A 15,032-nucleotide genomic window follows, 5' to 3' on the forward strand; every position below is an offset into this window, starting at 1 on the left:
TAAAGATGTTGAATAGCACTGGACAGAACCCTGTGGGACCCCACTGGCCACTTCTCTCCAGGATGAAAAGGAGCCATTATTGAGCACCTTTACAGAACCTATTACTTAATATCTTCTCTCTCCATAAGCATGTGTGTACACACCATATGTCAACTGAGGATAACACTTCATGTACCTTGACAAAGGAAGTTCAAATCTATAAAAGCTTATGTCAGAATAATATGCTAATTTGTGAAATACCATATACTTGCATACTTACATATAAAATAAATTTAGAGGGTTACTTTAGCCCACTTTTTGTATTCTTGACTAAGTTTGGAAGCCTAACAAAAGATCCCTAGGCTATTTGAGCTTACTTAATTAGCAAATGCCTTTCTCAACACCAACAGAAGTAACACTACTAGGAAATGGGGAAACAGGCTCATAACTGAATTATTTGATATTTAAGGCCAAGTATAAAATGACAGAAGTAACCCTGATTGTATGAATTTATGACTCAAGAATAAAACCAGACACAAAATCCACAATAACCAGTCTGCAAAAATGAATCCCAAAATCGAGGCTCTCTTTCATTATAAACACCACACAAATTTCATATTTAAATACTGGTAACACAATACAAATATAAAATCTGCACCATGTTATGTCATTATGATTGTGTCTTAAGTCATTTGGAGACACTCCATATTCTGTATATTCTAGGGCTGGGGAGTAGTGGTGATTTTGGGGCTACTCCTTGTCCTACTCCTTGTCAACCCTGGTGGCACAGTGGTTAAATGTCTGTACTGCAACCACTCAGTCACAAACCATAAGATTGCGAGTTCACTACCAGCAAAAGGGCTCAAGCTCGACTCAGGCTTGCATCTTTCGGAGGTCACTAAAATGAGTACCCAGATTGTTGGGGGCAATTAGCTTACACTTTGTAAACCACTTAGGAAGTGCTTAAATGCACTGATAAGTGGTATAGAAATGTACATGCTATTGTTATTGCTACTCCTAAGTAAGATATTTTTTCTTAATGCTACTCCCATGTCTACTCCTGTAAAAACTCTTACTCCTACTCCTCAGCCCTGAGGGAAAGCACCCGTTGCTTTGCAAGGCTGGTGTGTGTGTGTGTGTGTGTGTCTGGCTCCCAGTCCCTTCCCCAGTGCAATATAATAAAATTGTTGGGTTGTGTTTTTTTTTGTGTGTGTTTGTATGTACAATATAATAACAGGAATAAGGAGTAACAACTATATTTTGTTGCTCCTTATTCCTACTCCCCAGCCCTGGTAAATTCAACAATCATTCACATGGGTTTCCTTCATCTATCAATGATGATTCTGCATCTCACTGTATAAGTTTCATGCAAATCCACAATTCCTTCCCACGCAGTACAAGACTGGGCATATCAACATCACAGTCCTAAACATGTTTAACAACTATTCCCCTCCACAGAGAACTCTGGGAACTGTACTTCTGTGAAAGGAGTAAGATAATCAACTCACAAGCAATTTCTAATAGCTGTACTAATTTCCAGGATTGAAAGGGGGATGTGATGATGAACTGTTAGAACACCCAACTGCAGAGGCTTGTAATGTAGGCAAGAAACGGTGAAAAGGAATTGAGATAACTTATTTCTATGAGGAACTGCCCCAGATTTATCTTTCAAAACCAAAAAGCCACAATATTTTTCTTTCAGAAGGAAAAAGTCACAAAGAGGATACTCTTGAAAGGACTTCACGGGGAAAAACCCAAAGACACATAGGGACCCATTTCACATTGTGCATTGTGAATACATACAACAAAACAATTCACCACAATTCAGTGTTTAAGACATTTTATTACACCTTTCAAAGGAAAGGAAGAAATCATAATATAAACACAAACCATCTTCCTCTAAGGTGGTGCTAATGAACTTGCTGGTCCATGAACCACTGTGGGGCCATGAGTAGTGACTGCCTGTCTGTGGTGAACTTCCAGGAAAGAAAGAAACAATGATCATAAATATATGGTGCTGGTCCATGGCACACCGGGGGAAAAACCCCTGTAGGTTCACACATCACAAAGCTTAAGGAGCAAAACACACTGCAGAAATAATCCAGTTTGAGACCGCTTTAACTGCCTTGACTCAGTGTTAGGAAACCTTGGGAAAGTGTAGTTTTACGAGGCATTTAGCCTTCTCTGTCAGCGATCTGATGCCACATTAAACTACAATTCCCAGGATTCCCTAGCACTGGGCCAGGGCAGTTAAAGTATTCTCAAACTGGATTATTTCAGCAGTGTGTTTTGGACATAAGAAACACTGCTCTCAGTTGTGATGCATCTAAAATACAATTGACTTATATCTGTCCAACATGTTCAGCAAAACAACTTAGAAGTGGAGTAAAAAATCACAAGAGATCAATGATATAGTGGCCTACATACTGAAGAATGCCACAGTTGTGATGTAGCGCCCTATCTAATTTCACAATAATAGTCATGCCAGAACAGTTGAAATTTTAACTGAACACCCTAAAAGCACCAGATCCTGTCTGATTTTGGGAGCTCAGGAGGATAGGTGCTGGATGGTGCTTGAAAGGGAGAACGCCAATGAATGTTATCCAGAGGAAAGGACTGGCAAAACCATCTGAATATTCTTTGCCCAAGCCCTATGAAAAATTAATAGGTGGTCTCCATAAATCGACATGCAGCTTGAAAATACACATACACAGAGAGAATAGATCAAAGGTTCTCCATCCAGCTCATCATTTTGTTCATCCGTCCTGCGTAAGAGCCAGTGAACTGGTCTAATCCCCATTTAAAAGCATCTAAGAAGGCAGCCACGACTGCATCTTGAAAGAATGAAATGAAAAACTGTGTGCGAAGAACACCATTTTATCTGCCCTCAATTACACAGTTGAACTGAATAGCTGTTTTCAATTAATACAAGATTCTAGCTTTCAGTTTTATCATTGCTACGCTACGCACAGGTTTGTACACTAATGTTTCCTTGGTTGCCTTTTTTTTCTTAACTAAATACCCCGTCTGCCATCCTGATCAACTGCTGTGTTCAGACCCTGTATGTGGAGATATTTGCAGAGAGATAGTTAAATTAGTTTGAAGCAGCAAAAACTATTTAAAGATTTGATTTGTAAAAACTTATTTGGCTATAACTCTATTACTAGACTCCTTGTTGCTTTCGTAACATTTTGCAACATTTTTCATCTACTTTTGTGGAGATTGATATGGTACTTGGCTAGCCATTCCTCCCATTTGGAAACGTCCTTTTCAGTGCTTTTTGCGGTCCTTTCCTGCTTTTGCCAGGATGATTAATTTGGAGGCAAGTGTAGCCTTGGCTTCCTCACTGCTCCTCTAACTCCACATAGGGCTCAATACAGAGAACCCACCAATCCTCCTCTGTTTCCTTTAGCCACTTACTGATCAAATAAGGATATTATGGCATGTTCCAGGAGAGAAAGGCACACCTCTTAATGGCGCTGCAAACGATCTCCTGACAGGTAGTCTCCACACTACAACCTCCAAATAACATTGAGGGTTATGCCTCCTTGGGTCTCATCCCAGGAAGAAGGCGGGGTATCCGCAGAATTGATCAATCAATCAGTAACTGTAGCCCTTTATTGCAAAGCCTTCCTTTTTAAAATCACTTTGGTTCAGCCAAAATAAACAGGAGACACCAGAGATCTGGACAAATAGACATCCCCTCCTGCTGGCTTTCACACGGAGCAAGATTGTTTGAACGGCTTCAAAGACAAGAGAGAGAGAGAGAGAGAGAAAATGGCACAAGAGGAATCAGCTGGCAAAGTATTTTGCACATGGCCAGCCTAGATCCAGGGCTTTCTTGCTCAAACACTTGCCTCAGGCGCGATTCCCACTGTTTGGGGAAATGCAAAAATCAATAGCAACGGAACATTTAAGGGAAAGGGAGGGAGAGAATCCCAGCAGCCCTTGTTGTTGTGAGACTTTGTTGTTGTGAGACTTTGTTGTTGTGAGACTTTGTTGTTGTGAGACTTTGTTGTTGTGAGACTGCGCCGGCGCCTGACAAAACTACAAACCCCAAGATTCTTTAGGGCTGCGTCCGCACTCCGGAAACGATAATCCAGTCTGACAGCACTTTAACTGTCCTGCTCAATGCTACGGAGCTCTATGGGACCGTAGTTTAAAACAGAGCCACGGCAGTTAAAGCGGTGTCAAAGTGGATTAGTTCTCCATCGCGGACGCAGCCTAAAACGGAGCAACGGCAGTTTAAAGAAGCGCCAAACTGGAACATTCCTGCAGTGCGGCTCAGCCTGGGATGGAGCAATGTCAGTTAATAGTGGCCTCCAGCTACAGCTGGCCCTCTTCGCCCCTTTCGGCCCTTGTCTGGCTGAAGGCTATGGAATTCTGGGAGTTGGAGTTTGTGGTGAGTCCAGAGCTGAGCTCCGCTCTGGGCCCCACCACAAACTCCAACTCCCAGAATTCCATAGCCTTCAGCCAGACAAGGGCCAAACCAGGTGATTCCTCCAGTCTGGATGCAGCCTCCCAGTCGGCTAAACCCTCCAGAGATACTCACAGCGCAGTGGTGCCGGGCGGCAGGAGCAGCGGGCCTCCCTCCACGCTCCGGCCACTGGCACGGAGGCGGCTGCAGTCCAAGACACCCCGCCGGCAGGAGCAAGGGGCCACAGAGGAGGCGGCGGCGGCGGCGCCACAGGGCTCCGCCGCCGCCCGCAGGAGGAAGGCGCAGAGGGCGAGGAGGCGCAGGGTCTCCCTCCACCGGCGCGGCTGCCTCATCCTCCTGGACCCTCACTCGAAGGCCCAGCCAGGCCTCGCCGCCACTACCTCATCCACGCCCCGCCCCTTTCTTCCTCCCGCGCACATGCGCAGACCGAGCCCACAGCACAGGGCAAGCGCTCTCTGCACATGCGCAGCGGGAGAAGGCGGGGCTTGGGGCTCTGCACATGCGCAATGGGGGGACTTCGTCGCCCCTGCAGAGACGCCTCCAATGACTAGGGGGCGGCGCTTCGGAGGCTACTGGGGGCGGGCCCGCAGAAACGCTTCCAACAGCAAATGATGAGGCTTGCACGGGGGGAGAGGGGGGCCCAACTACCAAGGGGCGTGGCTTGGGCGGAGGGAGAGGGCGTGGCCTGGGCCAAAGAAACTCTTTCAAGGGCCAAAGAGGAGCTTAAACTGAGGGAAGGGGCGGGGCTTGGGAAGAGGGCGGGCCCCAGGCGTGCTTGCAATGGTTAAGGGGCGGGGCCTAGACTGTGGGAGGGGTGGGGCCGCAGAGGCGCGCCCAACTGCTAGGGGCGGGGGCGGGGCGAAGCCTCAGGTAAGAAGAGGTGAGTGGGCGGAGCTAGCTGGCTGTTCATCCGGGGATAAAAGGAGGCTGGAGGTCTTTATAGTTGCAGGCCAGGTGTGTTCCCTCAGGAGGAGGATGAAGGGCCATAAAGAGTGGAAAGGGCCCGTTTATCAGCTCACCTTTCTTGTTGGCTGTGTCCAGGTTGTTCTGGTGACTGTCCTAGGGTTTCCTTGGCAGGTTTCTTCCGAGGGAGATTGCCATGGCCTTCCCCTGGGGTTGAGAGAGTGCAGGGCGAGCAGAGGCCCTCCTTTCCCAGGACATGCCCCACCTCTCAGCCTTTGCTCTGGGAGGAATTCCAAAAGGCCCTCCGTTTTGAGCAGGGCAAGAATTCCACCTTTATGTTAGGGCTCTCACACACCCCCCCCCCCCCCCGTATTTGCAGATTGGTTATTCATGGGTTCAATTAATATGTTCTCTCTAGGAATATCTAGGTCCTCCAGTGCAACTCTATGGTCACCTTGTAACTAGAAATGGCACTGAAGGACCTAGAGATTATTCCCAGAGAGGAGGCTCCTCTGGGCCTTTGTAGCTCCTCCAGCCCAGGCCTATGGCCAGTGTCTGTCGGACGCTGACCACAGAGCTGCCCTGGAGGACCTAGAGATTCCTAGAGAAGTATCTTCTCAGGTAAAAACATGGTGCTTTTGTTACTTGCCCTTTTCCCACCTTCGCAAGGGCCTTGTGCCCCAACCCTAGCGAATGCGGAGGGACACGTCTATTGTTTGCCCTACATTTTGTGGTGCCTTGTCCTCTTTTGTGGGTAAGGCATCTGGGCATGAAAACTCAGTGGCTTTCCTGGCTGAGCAGGGATTGGGAGCCTGGGTAATTTAAGCGCCTTTTAGGCTTTTAAAATCTGTTTTAACTCATATGCATACTGTCTTTTTAGTCTGCATCTCTAAGAGCCTGGATGGCCATCTCTCAGAAGTGCTTTGATTGTGAAGCCGAAGGCTTTCATGGCCGGCATCCATAGGGTTTTTGTGGGTTTTTCTGGCTCTGTCGCCATCTTCTAGAAGAGTTTGTTCCTGAGGCTTTGCCAGCCTTCTTCCTCTGAAGATGCCAGCCACAGATGCTGGCGAAACATCAGGAATAAACTCTTCTAGAACATGGCCACTATGCTTTGATTGTGTCTTCCTGCATTATTATTATTATTATTATTATTATTATTAAAGTTTATTTAATAATGATAAATAATATATAGCCCCATACGATTTACACTGCGTTTGGCAGGGGTTTGGACTTAATGGACCTTCAGGCCTCTTCCAGCTCTATGCTTCTATGGGGAAAAACATGTTGTTCTAATTTTACTTGTAAGTTGCACTGAGATCTTTTTGATATCGAGTGGGATAGAACCATTTTAATAAATGAAAACGATTAAGTAGCGTCTTCACAGCCCTGACTCTGGAGAAATGGGAATTTGTTGTTTGTTGTCAGCTGCCTTTGCATTGACTCCAATTCATGGGAGCCCCATGGAGGGGATATCTCCAAGAGTCCCTGTCTCCACTGCTCTGCTCAGGTCCTGCAAACTCATACCCATCGCCTCCCAGATTGAGTCTAGGTTTCCCTCTCGTTCCATTTCCCTCCACCTTCCCCAGCATCATTGTTATTTCCAGTGATCAATGCCTTTTCATGATGTGGCCAAAGTACGACAGCCTCAACTTTATCATCTTGGCCTCCAGAGAGGTTTCTGGCTTGACCTGTTCTAGGACCCATTTGTTTGTCTTTTTAGCTGTCCACAGGATCCTCAGGGCTCTTCTCAAGCACCGCTTCTTAAATGAGTTGATTTTCTTTTTATTCGCTTTCTTCACTGTCCAGCTCTCACATCCATACATAGTGATGTGAAATACAGTGGCTAGGAGGATTCTAGCTTTAGTGCTCAGTTGTATATCTATTCTTTAGGCTTTTGTCTAGTTCTTTCATTTCTGCTTTCCTCATTCTTACTCTTCTTCGGATTTCTTGACTGCATCCCCAATGTGATCAGTGTTTGAGTCGAGGTATAGGATCTCTTTTACTATTTCAATATTTTCATTGTCTACCTTGCATTTGTGTAGGTCTTCCATGGACATTATTTTTGTTTTTATCTTCAGCACTAAGCCTGCCTTTGCACTTTCTTCTTTGATCTTCTTTACTAGTTGTTTCAAGTCTATAAGGTTTTCTGCTAGTAGCATGTGTTATCTGCATATCTTATACTGTTGATATGCCATCCTCCTGTTTTCACTCCTCATACCTCTGTGTCCAAGCCTGTTTTCCATATAATATTTTCTGCATATAAATTGAACAGATAGTGTGAAAGGATGCAGCCTTGTCTGACCCCTTTGCCAATTGGAAACCATCTTGTTTCTCCATGGCTGTTGTGACAATAGCCTCTTCTCCTGAATACAAATTCCTCATCAAAACTGTCAGATGTGTTGGCACTCCCATGTCTTTTAGGCTGTTCCATAGCCTTTCATGATCAAAGCATGCAAAGGCTTTGCTATAGTCTATAAAGCACATGCTGATTTTCTTTAGGAATTCCCTGGCGCACTCCATTATCCATCGTATGTTTGCAATGTACTCCCTAGTGGCTCTTCTTTTCCTGAGCCCTGCTTGGACCTTTGGGATTTCTCTCTATGTATGGTTGGAGTCTGTGTTGCATAAATTTGCTTTCATGAGAAATTAGTGCTATGGTCCTATAGCTGCTGCAGTTTTTTGTGTCTCCTTTTTCTGTGGATGGTGATACATACTGATATTGTATGGTGATGCTGATACTGATAATATATAATACTGTATGAATCCCTTTGTGGGAGAAAGGTAAGATATACATCCTTGAAATAAAATAAATAAAAATAAGTACTTATCTCCAGAATCTGTGTTATACCAAGACAAGCCTTCAAAGTCAGCGATGGACTAAAGGATGGGACCACATAGACCCTTTTGCTGAAGACTCAGGAAACACAGTGCAAGACTAGTGTTGGCATTAGGGCAAATCAGGTGGTTGAGTCAGGCTTTAGATTCTCGAAGTGCTGCAGGAAAGAGCTGTGTGCTGTGCAGTTTGCTCTGTACCCTAAGCTGTCTGAGAGTGTGAAAAAAGTTACTTTTATGGATTACTCTGTTGCTATTCAGGTTAGTGCTACTATTAGGATTAGGTGACTTGCCTCAGGCAACAGAACTTTAAAGTGACACCAAAAAGTATTAAATTGCCAATTATTTAGCTGATTGCCTTATTTTCACATTGCAGAGAGTACCATTTGATTTTCCTGCCTCTGGCACCAAAATGCTGTTGACCTTCTCAGTGGCTTCCTTGTGCATCAAGTGAGATTATCTTTTAAGATGGTGTCTTTCCCTATTAATTTCAGCTGAGTCCGACCATCCTTTATCAGAATTTTTATATTTTAAAAAATATTTTCAAGCCATGGATATGGAAGGCCAATTGCATAACATAGTTCATAATGATAGTAATAAAAATAATAAAAGTCAAACTTCATGATGTTGGCAATAAAGATCAAGTTTATACCCTTGTTCTGAGTTTTGAAACCACATTTAAAAGCACTTTAATAATGAAAAATCTCTCTGGTTGCTGAATTTTCCCCCCTGCTTTATCCAAATGGCTAGTCAAAGACGACAGGTCTCCTTTACCTTTAATTATTGTTTCAAATGTATAATGCCCCCTTTCCACACAATTCTTCAAGACGCAAGAGTTTCATCCTCTTTTGTGTCTGGCCACCCTAGTTTCATATTCTCAGAAGAAGCTGTTCTTGGTTTCATGTTTCCATTAAGCAATGGTTTTGGCTGTCATCAGAAATACCATTGCCATTTTATTGTGCAAGCATTTCTCATAAATTACAATTGCATTGTAACAAAATCAGTTATTTTACCCCTAAATACGACAAATATATTTGTCAAGTCTCTTCCCTCTCACCATCTTAATTGGATTACAAGTTAATCACAATTACAATGTGCCTGTTGTGGATTCCAAGAGATGTGATTGCTAACAAAGGATTGCAAGTAGCTTTCCCCTAAGGAAGAAATTTGCCATCTTCCTTGAACATGGATGTGTGGTATTTAACCTATGAAATTATATTAAAGAGAAAATATTTTTCATCAGTATATAACAACTGGCATACTGCCTATCTCATGATTAAGCTATCTGGAGCAAAATAACAATAATGCAGTGATGACAGTAATGTATTTCAATCAGACTCGACAATCACTGCAATATATCACTGGATTATTGTCCAAGTTATTTGAGAACACTTCGAAGCCAGCTATGGGAATTCTATTTAAAAAAAACCTATCTTCAGATGAGCATCAGTGGAGCAGCGGTGGTGTCATGCCCTGCCCTGCCTCCAGGACCTTCCAGATTTTGACACAGACCGTAAGTACTCAGGTAGAGAGAGCAACAGGAAGACATCCCAGAGCTGGAGACAGATGGTGAGACCCCACCCAGAAGCCACAGCCTGATACAGATGTCACAGTATTGACCCCAGCAGAGTTGTCAAGAAGAGGAGGGCTGGAGACACTCCTAGCATTTATATTTAAATCTCTCAGCAATAAAACAGCACCAACAGGAGGCTTCCAGACTATAAATAGCCCAGTACCTCTCTCAGGAAGCTGTTACTGGCAACCGACCTCCATGGTAGAAGCAACCTTCATGCTTGGTATTCCTGTTCATGTTGTTGGATAGGCTTCCCTTTGGAGTGTTTCCTAATAAATAATAATAATAATAATTTTATTTCTATCCCGCTTTTTGCCAGGCAATCAGAACAGCATACAACAGGTTAAAATACATCCATATATACATAATACCCCCCTTAAAACAAGATTAAACAATGTAAGATTAAAAACTACATATTAAAACCGACTAAGCTAAATAAAATCATCATGGGCAGAGTTCGCTGGATGGGAAGTCTTATTTGTGGCTGAGCATTTTATTCCAGGAAGGCTTGCCGGAAGAGATCCGTCTTAATGGCCTTTTTAAAGCTCTCTAGATTGGTAATTTGACGGATCTCGTCAGGCAGCCCATTCCATAAGTTGGGAGCGGCTGCAGAGAGTGTCCTCTGGGAGGTCGCCGTTAACCTGATCTTTAAGGGCTGTAATAAATTCCTCCCAGAGGACCTGAGCGTACGAGGTGGATTGTATGGAAGCAGGCGATCCCTTAGATAGGTTGGGCCCAAGCCATGTAGGGCTTTAAAGGTGATAACCAACACCTTGTACTGTGCCCGGAAACTGATAGGCAGCCAGTGGAGTGACTTCAGTATTGGTGTTATATGGTCACTCCTTGCTGTTCCTGTGACCAACCTGGCTGCCATATTCTGTACCAACTGGAGTTTCCGGACTAGGCACAAGGGTAGCCCCATGTAGAGCGCATTGCAAAAATCAAGTCCTGGATTTAACACTGAACTGTGTATGACTTAGACAGAACTGACTTTGCTGCTTCAGCCTCCTTGCCTTGCTCTCAGGTTCCATATCTTCCTGCATTTCCTTTCTGAGGATCTTGTTATGTGCTGAGGCCAAAACTGGACAAGACAGGCAACTTCTGTGTCAGTAGAACAATGAATCCATTCTGGGTTTTACTCTGAGGCTTACACTTGTTACTCAGTTCTATTTTGGGATAGACTTCAGGACCCCAAATTATTCATTTAAAGTTCAGCCTAAAAACTAGAGCAGATTCAGCATCCCTCTGACAGAGAAGCCACCAGCAACCACTAATTTCAAGGGAGGCTGCACTAACCACGTTGCCTCACCCTACCATAATGGTACCCAGTCTCCAAATCATGGTTACAACACTGGAAGTGCACCCCATTCACTTTCTCCATGTGATTATTTCCCCCTTCTTTCCGTGGCTTAAAAATAGCTTTGGAAATTCTGGTTAAAGCTAACCAGGAGTAGGATTTATCTTTCTGCAGATATAACAGCAGACTGGGGTTAAAGCAAAATATTTGAAAGAATGAAAGGCAGTGGTGTGAGGTTGCAGTGGTTATGAAATCTTGAAGGTCACTGAGCCGTAAAAAAAGCCAACGCAAAAATAACATTTGGCATAGGTATATCTGATACTACCATTCACAACCATTTCGTTATTCACAGATTAATCCAATGAACATTTTTATAAGTGTTCCTTAGCTGAATAAGCAATTTTACAAATTAAGATAGATAACCACTGAGCCAAAGGTCCTCCCTAGAATTAATGCAGATTACTAGGTGGGAGACAGATGCTGTCATGGCATTGTGAGAGTTCCTCTTTCGTTGATCCAGTACTTTGTGTTCTTTCTTTCGCTGATACATTTTCAAACAGAGGAGAAACATTATAGGAGCAGCATTAAAATGTAATGTGGAAGACAGCCGTCCTGTGCAAACCATTTCTTTTGAAAGAATGCTTTCTTCTGGAACTGTCAGTAATAACTCCCTTCAGTCTAATGCTACGATGTGAAAGAAAGTGCCCTAAAATCATGGGGAGTTTCTTCCAAGTTAAATTATTGGAGGGTCTGTAAGACTTAACCACTGTGTGAGGGTAAATAACAGCCATAAAAGCACACTGAGTCACATTGGGCAGTCACACACACAGCCTCAGAGGTAAGCCAACGGAAATGTGCTGTGAATGAATCTTGCCAAGAAAGCCCCAAGATAAATTCATCTTGTGTGTGTGTGTGTGCTTTCGGGTCAACTGTGAACTTATGGTGACCCCATGAAGTTCATAGGGTTTATATAGGTATATAGCATGAAGTGGCTCCTCTACTTTGAAATTGAATCCCATGTATCAAAATGCCCCTCATTACACTACCACAGTAGTTCCCAAACTTTAGTCCTCCAGATGTTCTGGACTTCAGCTCCCAGAACATTTGTTGGCCAAGCTGGTTGAGGCTTCTTGAAGTTGAAGCCCAAACCCAAAGTTTGGGGATCAGTGCACTACAATCATAATTTCACTTGGTTATATTTTAGTTATTGTACCAGAGGCTGGATTAATTGCATTATTTGTAGCGTTTTACTTCTGAGGACTACTGTGGTGGCCACTTGAATTTTGCAGTATAATAAGGAGATGAAGAAGTGAAGGCTGTTATAAGTATCCTTCATGAATGGAGTCTCTATGTGATAGAATTCAAAGATATAGCTGTGTTAGTCTGTAGAATCGGTATGTAGAGAGATCTTGTAGAACCTCTGAGACTAAATGAAAGGAAGAAGTTGGCAGCATGAGCTTTGGTAGACTTAAGTCTACTTCCTCACCAAATGCATCTGAGGAAGTAGACTGAAGTCTACAAAAGTTCATGCTGCCTTCTTTCAGTTAGTCTCAAAGGTGCTACAAGATCTCTCTATATATGTGATGTTTACTAATGAGTACTCCCTTCTCTGACGGCAGACTTAGTCATCCCAGGGATACTTCCTGCTGTTCTAGCCCTATCAAGAACTTCCCAGGCAGCATTCCATTCAGTGCCCAACAAATCTTTATTGACAGGACCAGCTAGACAGGTGCTGCCAAAATACAGGAAATGGCTAACTCCTCTCAAGTTCTTGCCTGAAATGGGGGAACCACCCAGGATGTGATAACACACTTTCTTTGATCACCTGCCTCCAGTATTATGATCACCATGCTTGACTCTACTGGCAGCTCTCTGTACAGTCCACATCTGTTCCCCTTACATGCTTCCTTTCTCCCTTTTCCACCCTGGGTCAAGCTCAGTTTTTTAATTCCCCCCCTCCCCTGCCAGCAAGGCATCTATCACAAGTTCTGATAAAGGCTTCATCAAACTGCATTTCCTGATTCAGTGCAATAGAAAATGCATTTATGTTGGACTTCTTTCTGAGAATGAATGGCTTCCCTCGTGGTTCCAATTTGTAACTACCTACTGCTTCTGTAATTTGACATGAAACCTTTCATTTTCATTGAGTTTTTGCTCAGTTTCCAGTATTTCCACTGAATAATATAAACTTCAGCTACACATACCTAGAGAAATTCCTTTGTTTCATAAAACCAGTATGGAGTGAAAAATGATTTGGTGGTCTTTCAGGGGGTTTCTGGGTTAGTCTGTTGCAGCAAAATAATAAAAGGAATTGTGTGGCTCCAATAAGAAGAAAAGATCTATTAAATCGTGCTCTTTGGGGGGCACACATTCAGGAGCATGAAGTGCAGTGTTTCTGTTTCAGGATACAGACAGCAAGATAAGAATGGGTATAAATGCAAAATTCTTAGCAGTGACAATTATATTAACAGAAACCTCCAGGTAAGAATCTGTTATCTAGTGCTGGGCTGTGAGGATTTGGGGTCTATATGTTTGGTCTCATTGTTGACAGTTGTAAATGTTATCAGAATTATTTATATGTCCTACTAAGCAAAAGTTACTTGACATAACAGAAGGAGCTCCTAATAATGCAGAGGCCACAACCAGACCTAGTAATAAGCCAGAACTGTATGCTTTCTATTGTTTCTGCTTGCTCCTGTTTCTAGTAGGAATGGCCAGATGAACAAGGAAGAAAAAGCACTCCATTATGTTTGAATCCAGATCTGGCTTGTTATCGGGGTATAGATATACGGGTGGGGAGAGATATTTCCATCCAGTAAGGGCAAATGAGGGCATTCCTAAAGATAAGAATCCCCCCCCCCAGTGAAATTTTCTTTTAAACTCCAAATTTTGAGCATTCCAGTAACTTATAAAATAGCTAGAACTACAGTTTAGGCATCAAAAGAAAACGGGCAGAAATGTTACCAAAGGAAGGAGAACACAGAAGTTATAGGTGTGAACAATATTTACTGTTTCACTGTTTGTAGTGCTAAAATTTGGATACGGGAGATTCTTATTGTAGCCTTTCCTTGTACAGGAAAGCCTCTTTCCTATCCCATCAGTCTCCTAGTTAAATTGTTTCTTTCCTAACTGCATATCCAGCCGAACCCAAAGGGTGCTCAACAATGGCTCCTTTTCATCCTAGAGAGAAGTGACCAGTGGGGTCCCACAGGGTTCTGTCCTGGGCCCAGTGCTGTTCAACATCTTTATCAATGACTTAGATGACAGAATTGGGGGCATACTTATCAAATTTGCAGATGACACCAAATTAGGAGTAGCAAATACCCCAGAGGACAGGATCAAAATTCAAAATGACCTTGATAGAGTAGAAAGCTGGACCAAAGCTAACAAAATGAAATTTAACACGGAGAAATGCAAGGTACTGCACTTAGGGCGGAAAAATGAAATGCACAGATATAGGATGGGGGACACCTGGCTGAATGAAACTACATGTGAAAGGTATCTAGGAATCCAAATAGACCACAAGTTGAACATGAGTCAACAGTGTGATGCGGCAGCTAAAAAGGCCAATGCAATTTTAGGCTGCATCAATAAAAGTATAGTGTCTAGATCAAGGGAAGTAATAGTGCCACTCTATTCTGCTCTAGTCAGGCCCCACCTGGAATACTGTGTCCAGTTCTGGGCACCACAATTGAAAAAGGACATTGAGAAACTGGAGCATGTCCAAAGAAGGGCAACTAAAACGGTGAAGGGTCTGGAAACCTTGCCCTATGAGGAATGACTTAGGGAGCTGGGGATGTTTAGCCTGGAGAAGAGAAGGTTAATAGGTGATATGATAGCTCTGTTTAAATACTTGAAGAGATGTCACATTGAGGAGGGAGCAAGCTTGTTTTCTGCTGCTCCAGAGACTAGGACCCGGAGCAATGGATGCAAGCTACAGGAAAAGAGATTCCACCTCAACATTAGGAGGAACTTCCTGACAGTATGGGCTGTTCAACAATGGAACAAAC

At 43.4% G+C, this 15,032-nt stretch overlaps 1 protein-coding gene across 3 annotated transcripts in view; it reads right to left on the reverse strand.

Moving 5' to 3' along the window:
- LRIG2 (leucine rich repeats and immunoglobulin like domains 2) overlaps positions 1 to 4,835 on the reverse strand; it is a 66,932-nt gene extending 62,097 nt beyond the window's left edge. For all 3 annotated transcript variants that reach the window (XM_042462278.1, XM_042462277.1, XM_042462276.1), the window contains exon 1: positions 4,532 to 4,835. In XM_042462278.1, the coding sequence (XP_042318212.1) occupies positions 4,532 to 4,749 (218 nt within the window). In that variant the 5' untranslated portion in view covers positions 4,750 to 4,835. The remainder of the gene's footprint in view (positions 1 to 4,531) is intronic.
- Positions 4,836 to 15,032: the final 10,197 nt, after the last annotated feature.

This window comes from Sceloporus undulatus, chromosome 4 (assembly GCF_019175285.1).
Source record: "Sceloporus undulatus isolate JIND9_A2432 ecotype Alabama chromosome 4, SceUnd_v1.1, whole genome shotgun sequence".
Taxonomy (NCBI): Eukaryota; Metazoa; Chordata; class Lepidosauria; order Squamata; family Phrynosomatidae; genus Sceloporus; species Sceloporus undulatus.